Source organism: Phocoena phocoena, chromosome 8 (genome assembly GCF_963924675.1).
Source record: "Phocoena phocoena chromosome 8, mPhoPho1.1, whole genome shotgun sequence".
NCBI classification, from domain to species: domain Eukaryota; kingdom Metazoa; phylum Chordata; class Mammalia; order Artiodactyla; family Phocoenidae; genus Phocoena; species Phocoena phocoena.
The window spans coordinates 60,534,467-60,548,552 of record NC_089226.1 but is presented as its reverse complement, the minus strand read 5'-3'; the positions used below and the strand labels follow the sequence as shown (position 1 = coordinate 60,548,552).

At 38.9% G+C, this 14,086-nt stretch overlaps 1 protein-coding gene across 1 annotated transcript in view; it reads left to right on the top strand.

Moving 5' to 3' along the window:
- Window positions 1-14,086, top strand: part of NUP98 (nucleoporin 98 and 96 precursor) — a 98,758-nt gene that overhangs the window by 67,320 nt on the left and 17,352 nt on the right. The window contains exons 19-22 of the mRNA XM_065882522.1: window positions 4,968-5,145; window positions 5,930-6,094; window positions 11,774-11,956; window positions 12,682-12,838. Of these exons, the coding sequence (XP_065738594.1) occupies window positions 4,968-5,145; window positions 5,930-6,094; window positions 11,774-11,956; window positions 12,682-12,838 (683 nt within the window). The remainder of the gene's footprint in view (window positions 1-4,967; window positions 5,146-5,929; window positions 6,095-11,773; window positions 11,957-12,681; window positions 12,839-14,086) is intronic.

The window sequence follows — 14,086 nt, the reverse complement described above, 5'->3', positions numbered from 1 at the left end:
AATTAAGTCATTTATGTTCACAACCCACTGAGATTGAATCATGAAGAAATAGAACCTCTAGGGCTTCCCTGGTGGCGCAGTGGTTAAGAATCTGCCTGCCAGTGCGGGGGACACGGGTTCGAGCCCTGGTCTGGGAAGATCCCACGTGCTAAGCAACTAAGCCTGTGCACCACAACTACTGAACCTGTGCTCTAGAGCCCATGAGCCACAACTACCGAGCCTGAGTGCCACAACTACCAAAGTCCACGTGCCTGGAGCGTGTGCTCCACAACAGGAGAAGCCACGTTAATGAGAGGCCCACGCACCACAACGAGGAGTGGCCCCCGCTCGCCACAACTAGAGAAAGCCCACACGCAGCAACGAAGACCCAACACAGCCAAAAAAATAAATAAATTTATAAATGATAATAAAAACAAAGAAATAGAAGCTCTGAACAGCCCTGTAACTGATAAGGAAATTGAATTAGTAATCAATACCCCCTTCCCTGGTGCCCACTTCACCCAAGCGCTGGACCAGATGGCTTCACTGGTGAATTATACTAAACATTTAAAGAAGAATTTACACCATTCTCCTCAAACTCTTCCCAAAAATTGAGGAGGGAACACTTTTTAATTCTTTGAGGCAAGCATTACCCTGATTCCAAAGCTAAACAAAGATGCTACAAGAAAAGAAGACTACAGACCAATATCTTTAATAAATATTGATGTAAATATCCTCAACAAAATACTAGCAGACAGAATTCAGTACTGCATCGATTGGATTACACACCATGACCAAATGGGATTTATTTCTGGAATGCACAGATGGCTTAACATACAAAAATTGATGAATGTAATGCATCACATTTACGAAGGAAGAAAACCACATGATCATCTTGGTGCAGAAAAAGCAGTAGACTGAATTCAGTACCTTTTCATTATAAAGACACTCAGCAAAATAAAGATAGAAGGAAACTACCTCAGCATAAAAAGGCCATATTTGAAAAACCCACAGTGAACATCATACTCAGTAGTGAAAGACTGAGAGCTTTTCTTCTAAGATCAGGAACAAGACAAGGATGCTTGCTTTTGCCACTGCTGGAAGTCCGAGCCAAACCAATTAAACAAGATAAAGAAATAAAAGACATTCAAATTGAAAAGAAAGAAGTAACTTTATCTCTATTCACAGATGATGTGATCTTTTTTTTTTTTTTAATTTTTACTTATTTTTTGGCCATGCCGTGTGGCACATGGGATCTTAGTTTCTTAACCAGGGATCAAACCCATGCCCCCTCCAGTGGAAGTGCGGGGTCTTAACCTCTGGGATGCCAGGGAAGTCCCAGATGATGTGATCTTATATGTAGAAAGCCTAAAGATTCCACAAAAAACTTTACAGCTAATAAACACATTTAGTAAGGTAGCAAGGTACAAAATCAACACGCAAAAAACAGTTGAGTTTCTGTACACTAACAATAATTTGAAAAGGAAGTTAAGACAGTTTCATTTACAGTAGCATCAAGAAGAATAAAATACTTAGGAATAAACTTAACCAAGGAGGCAAAAGACTTATACACTGAAAACTACAAAACACTGCTGAGAGAAATTAAAGAAGACATATAAATGAATAGATATCCCATGTTCATGGATAGGAAGACTTAAAATTGTTAAGATGTCCATACTACCCAAAGCAGTCAACTGAGTTAATGCAATCCCTATCAAAATCCCAAATGCATCTTTTGCAGAAATAGAAAAAATGATCCTAAAACATACGGAATTTCAAGGGTACCATGAATAGCCAGACTAATCTTGAAAAATAACAGAGCTGGAAGACTCACACTTCCTGACTTGAAAAACAAAGCTACAGTAACCAAAACAGTGTGTTACTGGCATAAAGACAGACATACAGAGTAATGGAACAGAATAGAGAGCCCACACATATATGGTTAAATGTTGACAGGGTTGCCAAGACCATGCAATGGAGAAAGAAATCTCTTCAGCAAATGGTTTTGGGAACACTGGATATCCACAACAGAAGAATGAAGTTGTATCCTTACCTTATGCCATAAATAAAAATGAACTCAAAATTGATCAAAGACCTAAAACGTAAGACTTAAAACTATAAAACTCTTAGAATATGGTTCACAACATATATGGCAAAGACTTCCTGGGTACGACACTGAATGCATAGGCAACAAATAGTAAAAATAAACAAACTGGGGCTTCCCTGGTGGCGCAGTGGTTGAGCGTCCACCTGCCAGTGAGGGGTACACGGCTTCGAGCCCTGGTCCAGGAGGATCCCACATGCCACAGAGCAGCTGAGCCTGTGCACCACAGCTGCTGAGCCTGGGCTCTAGAGCCCGTGAGCCACAACTACTGAGCCCACATGCCACAACTACTGAAGCCCGTGTGCCTAGAGCCCACCGCAGGGAAGGAGGAAGTCCACCGCAATGAGAAGCCCGCGCACTGCAACAAGGGGTGGCCCCTACTTGCCACAATTGGGGAAAGCCTGCGTGCAGCAACGAAAACCCAACACAGCCAAAAATAAATAAAATAAATAAATTTATAAATAAATAAAATAGACAAAGTGGACTACATCAAAATTTAAAACTTCTGTACATCAAAGGGCATAATCAACAACGAAAAGCCAGCAAATCATGTATCTAATAAGGGGTTAATATCCAGAATATGAAGAACTTCTATAGCTCAACCATTTAAAAAAAAAATTAAAAATGGGCAAAGGACTTGAACACATGATTCTCCAAATATGATAAACAAGTGGCCAACAAGCGTATGAAAAGATGCTCAACATTGATAATAATTAGGGAAATGCAAATCAAAACCACAGTGAGTTATCACATCCCTTAGGAGGTTACTTTAAAAGAAAAATAACGTTTTTGCAAGAGTGTGGAGAAATTAGAACCTTTGTGTATTGTTGCTGGGAATGTAAAATGTGGTGCAGCTGCTATGGGAAAGAGTATGTATGGTGGTTCCTCAAAAACTTAAAAATGAACCAGCAATTCTAATTTTGAGTATATATCCAAAAGAATTGAAAAATAGAGTCTTGAAAAAATATGTGCACACCCATATTCATAGCAGCACTGTTCATAATAGCCAAGAGGTAGAAGAAACCCAAGTGTCCGTGAATAAACAAAATGTATGTACACACAGTGGAATATTATTTAGCCTTAAAAAGGAAGGAAACTTTGACACATGCTACAGAATGGATGAACCTTCAGGACATTATACTAAGTGAAATAAGCCAGTTGCTTGCAGAAAGACAAATAATGTATGAGTCAACTTATTTGAGGCACGTAGAGAGTCAGATTCATAGAAACAAGTCAGTAGAATGGTGATGATAACTTTTGTTATACCTTTTTAACCACAATAAAAATTAATGTTAAAAAAAGTCATCAAAAAAAACAGTCATCTATTATTATGTGGTAATCACTGTACTAAATGCAAGGCATACTGGATGAATAGGACACAGTCCTTGATCTCAAATATTGCTGTTAGAAGGATTACATTACCATTATTATCATTAATTCACACTCATTATTTAATGGTTAATACTGTGATGTTCCTGATACCTCATTCTGCAGGCATTCGTTGTTAATGGTAGTTGCTGCTATTATTACTGTTGTTGTTATGTACAATAACACTTTTAAGACCTTCACTAAGACTTAGGTCTTTGCACTGAACTATTAACACTGGACTTGGTCAAGGATGCATAGCTTAAGTGTTACTAAAATCAGATTGGGGATCCCGGTGGCACAGTGGTTAAGAATCTGCCTGCCACAGTGGTTAAGAATCCACCTGCCAATGTAGGGGACATGGGTTCGAGCCCTGGCCCAGGAAGATCCCACATGCTGCGGAGCAACTAAGCCCATGCGCCACAACTACTGAGCCTGCGCTCTAGAGCCCATGTGCCACAACTACTGAAGCCCATGCTCCGCAACGAGAAATCACCGCAACGAAAAGCCTGCGCACCACAACGAGAAGCCTGCGCACCACAGCAAAGAGTAGCCCCCACTCACCGCAACTAGAGAAAGCCCACGCACAGCAACGAAGACCCAACACAGACAATAAATAAATAAAATTAAAAGAGAATCCGCCTGCCAATGCGGGTGACACGGGTTTAATCCCTGGTCCAGGAACATCCCACACGCCACGGAGCAACTAAGCCCATGCGCAACAACTACTGAGCCCACGTGCTGCAACTACTGAAGCCCACATGCCTAGAGCCCGTACTCCACAGCAAGAGAAGCCACCTCAGCGAAGAGTAGCCCCCTGCAACTAGAGAAAACCCCAGCACAGTAATAAAGACCCAGTGCAGGCTCCCCCCGCACCCCCGCCCCCGTCCATTAAAAAAAAAAAAAAATCGGATTGGAGGGGCTTCCCTGATGGCGCAATGGTTGAGAATCCGCCTGCCAATGCAGGGGACATAGGTTTGAGCTCTGGTCCAGGAAGACCCCCACATGCTGTGGAGCAGCTAAGCCCATGCGCTGCAACTACTGAGCCTACACTCCAGAGCCTGTGAGCCACAACTACTGAAGCCCGCATGTCTAGAGCCCATGCTCTGCAACAAGAAAAGCCCGCGCACCGCAATGAAGAGTAGCCCCCGCTCGCCACGACTAGAGAAAAGCCCGCATGCAGCAATGAAGACCCAACGCAGCCCAAGATAAATAAATAAATAAATAAATAAATAAATTTACTAAAAAAAAAAAAAAATCGGATTGGAAATAATTGATGTACCATGGTAGTTTGAAGTAAGTGGGGCTTGACACTCTTGAACCAGATATTTAGCTAGTTGATGCGGGGGTAATTCCTTACTCTTAAGTCCATCTACCTTAGGAGCCAAGACTCAAGTTTATGAAACACCTGCAGAATAATTCCACAGTAACACAGGTTATTTGCTGTGTATATATGTGTTACTTGGCTTTCTGGTCATAGATATGAAACATTTACACTTTACTTGATTGTACATTACAGGAAGGCTGAAGTTACATTGGATGGAGTTTGGCCAACAGATAAAACATCTCGTTGTTTAATAAAGAGCCCAGATCGACTTGCTGATATCAACTATGAGGGAAGATTGGAAGCAGTTTCAAGGAAACAGGGAGCTCAGTTCAAAGAGTACCGTCCTGAAACTGGTTCTTGGGTATTTAAGGTATAGTCTTTTTTTTTTTTTTTTAAGGTATAGTCATTTAACCTAGTTCTTATAAACTGTAGTTATAAACTGTTAGAAGAGATCCTTTTTTAAATTCTGTTTCTACAAATTAGGAAATAGATATAGAGATACATCATAATTTGCTTCAAATTACACATCTCATTAAACCCCAGAGCAGTAAGGTGCTATTATAAACTTTCTGAGCACATGATTCAAGTTCTACGCCCCATCTTATGACCATTTAGATATACTTCTATGGTGTGTTTTTCTAATTTGTGACATCATTGGGGACATCAGGCAGAATTTTTGTCTCTTGATAGATCACCTCTTCCTAAATAATTTTTATTCTTTTAAAGATTTCTGGGTATGTAGAGGTTGACTTCCTCCCTTCCTTAATAGTTTAGTCCAGTGGATTCTTTCTCTTCTAGACCAGTTGGATTATTTAGCTTGTCGAAGGCCCTTGTGTAGGTAGGGAACAACTAGGCAGTACATACCCGCACACGCGCGCGCATGCGCGCGCACGCACAGAATATATACCGAAAATAGTAATGACTCTTCTGGATTTGGTTTCCTGTATTAATAGTACACGCACCAAACATTATCTAAATCGTAGAAAAAAACAGTAAAGTATGATATGTGACATTTCATTGTGCTTTAAATATTTTGATCGCTCTTTTTTTTTTTTTGAAGCTAATTCTGTAAGATTGCAAGGGCAAGTATAATGGAAGCCCTTCTGAATATAACAGTGTTAAAAGTGATTTTGTTGGATTCTTATCTTCCTTAGGTCTCTCATTTTTCTAAGTATGGCCTTCAGGATTCTGATGAAGAGGAGGAGGAACGGCCATCCAAAACTAGTACAAAGAAGTTGAAGACTGCCCCTTTACCTCCTGCAGGCCAGGCCACCCCATTCCAGATGGCTCTTAATGGCAAACCAGCACCTCCGCCCCAGGTAGAGACGGGACAATGAATTTGAATGGAGTCCATGATACAGACGTTGAAAGCAAGTCATTCAGCTAGTACAAAGCTGTTTTATGACCCCGGAACTTTGAAGAGTACAAATGTATTGGCAATCATGTTAAGACAATTACAAGGGAGGGCATGAGGTGGTACTGGCATCTGTTGTTTACTTGAGAGATTCAAAGAATTCTCTTGCTGTTTGGATCATTCCTTCTACAGATTGTCATTCTTAAACACCTCCTTCTCTCTTCATTTGGACTTGCTGAATTCTCTGCTCAGTGATCAACTTAAGATAGTATTTTGCTTGTGTGGGTTGATGCAGAGTAAACCCGACTTCTGTTGACTACCTAATGTGCAGTTTCATCTTATTCTTTACCTCCATGGTTTTTTTAAAAGTTCAGGTTAGCTTTCTGCAAGGGTTTTTAACTCCATTTTTCTCAAGTTGTTTGCTTATACTTCAGGTAATCTCTTGATATTTGTATTTTGACAATACATAATCTTTATGAAAATACATAAAGCTTTAGAATACAAATGAATTGTTGGCTTGGGGAGAGTAGGGGCTACATCATTTATTGCAATTACCTGTACCACACTCTTTTTCAGTATTGTTAAGCCAGTATAAACCTTTTGTCCTTGTAAGGAAAGGTTTGTAATTTAAATATCAGGTAGTTTCTTTGCCAAATCATAAGGGAGTTTTACTTTCATTTGGATGTTGTTTATATTCAATCAGGTTATAACAGTTTTTTTCTGTGCTGCCATACTCATCTCAAAGAAGAGAACTTGATATAAAATGTCTTTGTAAAGCATCCTCTACCTCTCAGCTGCTAAAAGCAGGACCTTTGGAATTTTCCATGCTACAATTCTTAATGCTGAAGGCTGCTGAAATGTGCGATTTTTATGATTGATTAAATAATTTCTTGGGAGGCACTTTGGAGACTTTTGTGTATATATGTTCACGTTTGCGCGTACAGGGTGGGGGGATGATACAAGTGGGAAATGGGAAATATGTTGACTTTTATGTTTATAATTTTAGCCTTTAGAATACCCCTCTATTTAGAATACATCTCTTCTGAACTAAAGAAATGCTGTAAATGGACTTGGTTTTCCAGTTACCCACATTCATTTTGTCTGAATCATATGCTTTGTATAATCTCTCTTTCCAATCTTGCAGTATACTGTATATGTATTTCTTTGGATAAGAGTCAGATAGCCTTCTTTTCTGCCAATAAAAGTAATATGTAGGCTCCTTAAAGATACAGCTGAAAAAGAAAAGCTTCATCTTTTGGACAGGTAGAGCAAATTTATGTAATGTTGACCATCAGTGGTTTCTAGGCTCTTTAATTTCCAGAATACAAATAGTAAGAGATAACAATAAATTCCTGTGATGGCACTACAGTAGGTGAGAGAGTTCTTTTGAAAAACTGAGCACCAAAAAATTTCAGGAGAAGGTTCTAGGAAAAGGAGAAGTGGTAAGGATCAAGATGGGTAAAGAGAATATAGTGAATAGGTATCTTATTCAGATATCTCCTTTGATTGAGGAAGTGGGCCGTCTTTGACCTTTTGGATGCAGAAGGGAGAAATGGGTAGGCTTGTTTAGATATTTAGGCTAATGTGTTAGAACAATAACAGGGGACTTTGGAGAACTCTTTGTAATGCCCAGTGAGGTGTAATGCCCAGTGTAGTGCCCTAAGTGAGGTTAGGGGAAATGCCAGTGGTTGCACAGTTTTTTGAGTTATTAGCAGCAGGACCTACATTTTACTTGGCATGAGGAAAATACTTGAACCATCTGAATAAACTGGAAACAGCACAGTCTTCTCATCCCAGTGTCAAGATGACTGTCTTCACATTGTCACCTGGCTCCCTGGAGGGGTTGATTTCCGTGATACGGTGTTCCTTCAGTCTGCTGTAGCTTTCTTTCCCCCACTGTACACAATCTCAGGTTCTCTGACTTTAGCTGGGGGGGGGTGTCCTTAAGGCATTAGGAAGATATATAGTTTTGTTTAATGGTTACATTTATTCTACTATCTTTTGTATAATATCCTCAGTCCTGTCTTTGCAGTTCGTTCTTAAACCTTGCTTTGCTCCTAAAACAGCAAGTGAATCTAAGCAACCAGAAAACAGAAAGGTAACTATATTTTTATGTAATCTTCTCCTCTATGCCTTTTTTTTGGCTGCGCTGAATGGCTTGTGGGATAACAGTTCCCTGACCAGGGATTGAACCCCAGCCACAGCAGTGCAAGCACCAAATCCTAACCACTAGGCCACCAGGGAACTCCCTCTCTATGCCTTTTAAGTTAGAGAAAATGTTGGCAGAAAACTCTTCATCACAGGTGAATTAGGGCAGTTACAGAAACATTTGTTTGGTAGTTAGAACATTTATTCTAAAATGCTGATCTAAGACCCAATTTTCAGCCAACTGCATCAATATCTTGGAGAGCCCATGTATCTGGCATTGGGGCTCAGGCATATTTATATTTTAAATGCTTTCCCCCAAGTGATTGAGATATGTAGCCTCGTTTTGAAACTGTCAAAAGGCTTCAGATCTTTAGCAGTGACGTAGAGAGACATGTAGCTTTTTCCTAAGCCTTATACTGAAATGTAACTTGTGTTCAGTACCATCAAGACACAGTAGTTGACTTGCTCAGAAACTTAGCATTGTTTACTCGGTGAGTACATTCAAATAACTTTAAAAGTTTTTTAAAGGAAAAAGTGATTAGAATTTAGAAGAAAGTTCCATTTTATCTTGTGTTTACTTGTTTTAAAAAGTGGCAGGTATCTAAATTTAGCCAGTGAATCAATATATATTTTAATTTATATTTTATGTAATTTATACATGTTATATATAAAATAATTCTATAGCCACAAGCCTTTTTCAGATATTCATGTTATTGAATCCTATGCCTCCTGCAGTAATATCTGTGAATGTATGTGTAGAAACATGCACACTTTCATGGGCCCTTGTAACCCTGACATGGGATTGCTCTTGAACACAGTATTGTTGACAGGGCTGATTTTCCAGCAAAATGAATATGAAACATTCTTTGCTGTTAGAAAACGAGTTGGAGGCAGGCAATAGTAGTACTTATATACTGGATTAGGCTATTTGGCTGGGAGAACAATATGAATTATTTAAACATGGATTTGACCTTGGATTGGATATTTACCCTTTGTTGAATAAGGGTATCTTGATTTAACTTCATTGCATTACTTTATTTATTGGATTAAGAGATGCTGTATCTTTAGGGTATTGTTTACATGAGGAAGATTCTTTTGAGCTGGAGAGTGGAGGTTTCTAAAAACATTAAAGGTTTCAGTTGTGAAACATCACCCTCCATATATCTAAAGAGAGTCATTTTGTAGATCTTGTCTGTTTACTTAGTATTTGATGGGCTTCTTTTTTTTACCCCCTTCTTTCCTTACTCAGGTCCTTCTGTGTCACCAATTTTTTTTATTGTCTACTTTTCTTTCTAGTACTGGCTTTGAGGAAGCACCTGATCTAAGATTTCTCTGAAAATAACATCTGTTGGGGTAGTTTGTTGAAATTACTTAGATATACTTAAATGAAATCCACACATGGGGTTTCTAGGAGTTTACCAGGTCCTCATAGTTTCAAATTCACTTCGCCCTGTCCACTTATTAGATGACAGTAGCTTTGAAGTGTATGCATGAGGATGAAACAAATAAAACCTTGATCCTTAGGTTTCTTAAAGATAGGCTGAGTCCCTTAGGTCTCTAATCTAGTTACTTGATGAAATCCTGCCACTGCCTAAAAGTGTTCTAAGTGAGCATCTGTTGCTGTTACTGTTATTCCTTTGTTGAATAGTATAGTAAATTGAAACCCTCCTCCTCCTTCCTTTCCTCACACCTATACTCGCTCCTTATCTTTCATAGGTATTAGCTTTTTCTACTGCGTGGCAGACACTGCATTAGCCAGTAGAAATAACAAAGTGTTTTGGTGAATTTAACAATGTGCTTGGTGTAGAAAATAGTAGGCTATAATCTCTACTTTCAAGCCTTCACAATCTGGTGGGTCAAATATGTGTGTGTGTGTGTGTGTGTGTGTGTGTGTGTAGACACACACACAAGGAATTACACCATGATACAGTGTATAAAATAGGTATAGACAAGGTGTTATGGGAGCCCAGCAGAAGAGGGTATCCTGACAGGTTGACAGAGGATGGGGAATTTCAGAACTATTCCTAAAGTGAATTGGTTAAAAGTTAACAGACCAGAGGGCATTGGAGTGTTCCCATGATTCATGTAATTATAATGGGAGGATCACCACCAGGGCTGCTTTTAATTTTTTTTCCAGAATTTTAAAACGTAAAAGTAGTTAGACCTGCCTGTAGCCTCCCCAATAGGTAAAAAATAGTATCACTTTGTCTTTTAACCATTATTTATCTAGCCTCCAGTTTGTTAGAGCAGTCCTTGTGGATTGTTCACAACTTAAGTGGCAATTCACCACGTTTCCAACACCTCAACTTTTCTACAGTTATAGATGGAAATAGTCATTCTTTTAGTAAGGATATTTGTTAAAGGAATTCAGGGGAGTAATAGATAATATACCATTGAAAAGTTTAAAGTTTAAAAAGTTATGCTAATGGTTGTTTCTTGGTTCAAAGAAATCATGAAACTTTTTTTTTTAACCACCTATTGTACAATAGCATCCATTTGAAGTTTAGCATGAAATAGGCCACTCATGAAAGATAAGCCAAAAATTGTGGAAGGTTAGTAATCTACAGATGAGATTATGGAAGAAAACTAATTGGAAGAACTTTTAGATTTGAGAATGTTTCGTAAATTGGCTTAGCCGCTTGTTAACATTTTAACCAGGTCATATGCAAGTTTAGGACATATTTAATGAATTTGCACTGAGCCAGTTTTACAGTGTGTTTCAGCTTTATGAATGTTTACCTTTTCAAACCATAGACTGTTAATCATGGCTGTATCTTTAAAACTGCTTAATAAATGTAAATCTAACTCTTGACACATTTAAACACAAAGGAATTATTCCCAGATAAAAATTGTTCCTAATAGAACTTTGTTTTTTCTTTTGGGAAATTAGAGTATACGTTCGTCATCTGATATGATACTGCACAGGTAGAGCCCAGCTAACCTTAGGATTCAGTCTCCTGAAAGATAAATTCCAGGCCCAAAATTGTGTTTGTGATAACTAGAAATTTATGTCTAAATGTTTTCTTTAAGAAAATGCAGGAAAAAAAAAAAAGAAAATGCAGAGTTACTGGAGACTTTGATATTTGTGTCTTTTATTCTCTTTTCCCAATGGCTTCTGACTGCAAGGAATGTGAGGGAAGGGTAACCCTGTATAAATCAGAAAATTATAGTTGCTAACTAAATCAAGTAAGGCATAATCTTTGTCTCAAGAAGACCATATGTTCAGTATGGGTGCTGGCTTAGGTTCCAGGCTCCAGACCATAATATTACAAAAGGGTGATTCCATGAATCCTCATTTGGATCCCAAGTACTAATAGAGGAATTTTGGGGTAATTTTTAAATCCTCTTTAGCAAATATGCTACCTCACATTATGATGGAATGGGCAGAATCTAATATTGTTGTATCATATTTTGAATAAAGTAAATATGGTCTCGAAGCTTTGTGTCTATTTGGTGTCGTTTAATGCTGCTTCCCTGATCTTTCTGCTGTCTACAGAGCCAGAGCCCAGAGGTGGAGCAGTTAGGGAGGGTTGTGGAACTGGACAGTGACATGATAGATATCACCCAGGAGCCAGTTTTGGATTCCATGTTAGAAGAGAGCGTGCCTGAGGATCAGGAACCTGTGTCTGCCTCAACACACATTGCGTCTTCACTGGGAATTAATCCACATGTCTTACAGGTGAAGTCCTAACCCACCCTTACTACAACAGGAATCCAAACTAATATTTATCTTCCCTTCATAACATCAGGCTTTTTCTTTCATTAATCACTTAAGAGCGTTGAGTGGTCGCTGGAATGGGAAAAACCAGGAATATGGCCCATGTTTAGGCATCATTTTCCCATTCGTGGGAGGAAGGCTATAGTGAGATTCAGAAGACCTGGATTCTAACCCCAGTTTTGTAACTGTTACTGTGTGACTTTAGGCAAGTCATTTAATGTGAGCACTATAAAATATTAATTTCATTTACTTTACAGAGGGGTTTTGAAGCTCTGGAAAGTGCTCCACAGGAGTTTTGTTTGTTCATTTGTTTATTTTTTCTTTTTTTTAAATTGTAGTTACAAGTTTCTTTAAGCTCTGTCTCAACTTCCCCCCCGCCTGTGCCTTTTGTCATATTATGAATTTAGCCTTGGACTTATATTTGACTTTGAAATTAATTCATTCAGCAGACGTGAGCAACTGCTGTGTGCCAGCCTCTGGTGAGACTGTATATACAAAGCAGAGGAGTTTTATATAAATTCTGTCCTTCAGGCACATACAGTGGAACAGAGTCACACAAATATACTAGCTCTGGACACAGCCTGAGACAGAGCTTTTTAAAAAATTGGTCGTTGTAAACTGCATTTTTCTTTTATGGCCTTTGGATTTGGGGGAGCACATTCATTCTATAGATATTGCCTTTTTAGATCATGAAAGCATCATTGCTTGCTGATGAAGAAGATGTAGATATGGTCCTGGATCAACGCTTCAGTCGCCTTCCTTCTAAAGCAGATACGTCTCAAGAAATCTGTTCTCCCAGGCTCCCCATTTCAGCAACTCACTCATCAAAATCCCGTTCATTAGGTACTGTAAAAGATGCTCTTTTGCAAGAAAGCTGTAAAGTCTGGCTTTTCACATATCTTCTTCTAAGCTGAGTTGACTTCTCTAGCAAACAACTCCCTAAAGGCATATGACATAATGATGCCAAGCAGAAATGTACTCTTATAAATGTACCTGTTAGGTGGGGCCAGTTTTTAAAAAACATGGTCACTGGTGCAGATGCAGAAGTTGTATGGAGAAAAAAAGCATTTGTTTTGTTGGGGGGCATGTTTTTATTTTCTTATGAGTGTGGGTTAGATAGTAAGCTCAGATTTCCTAATTTTTATCATACCTTAGAGGAATCAGCAAGTTGTCTTGCTCTGTACTCTTTTTGTGCAGTTCTAACACTATCCTTATTGCTTTCTAGGGGCAAATGTTGCTTCTTATAATGTGCAAAACTTTTCAGATTTCTACCTTTCCCTAAACCTTCCCAAATGCCCAGGACAGCAGTTGCCTGTACATTTTAAAGCTTTTCTTATCTCTTCTAGTGGGCTTGTAACTATGTGGGATTGGAGGTAGAGTATTGATATCAACAGAGGAGTTCAGCAGGTGTAATTTCAAAACGGTTTGAAAGCCAGAGGAACTACCAGGAAGATATTTGTTATATTGCCTTAAAAACTAAATTTTTGGGCTTCCCTGGTGGCGCAGTGGTTGAGAGTCTGCCTTCCGATGCAGGGGACACGGGTTCGTGCCCCAGTCCGGGAAGATCCCACATGCCGCGGAGCAGCTGGACCCATGAGCCATGGCCGCTGAGCCTGCGCATCTGGAGCCTGTGCTCCACAACGGGAGAGGCCCGCGTACCAAAAAAAAACAAAAACAAAAAACTAAATGTTTATTTTTCAATTTTTTTGAGTACCCTAGTTAACTTTCCTTTTTAAAAATACTTTAATAAAGCATCAGTTAAACATTTATAGCAAGCTTTCCCATAATGAACACTACATGAAAATCTCATACTTCAGTAACTAAGTCCTTGCTTTAGACAGGAAATACATAAAATTGGAAAACAGGCAAAAATAACAAGAACTATCCTTCTGAAAGGCATATATGCAATCACAAGATGCCTCTGAAAGGCATATATGCAATCACAGATAGGTTTCTGTTGTCTTTAAGTCTGACATTGAGCACTGGAGTGGTATGAATTTGACTTTTGATCTTACCAACTTTTTATATTGACTAGGAAAGGTTACATTTGGCATTCTGATAAGGGCATGAGTATTGGTGTCAGACTTAGCT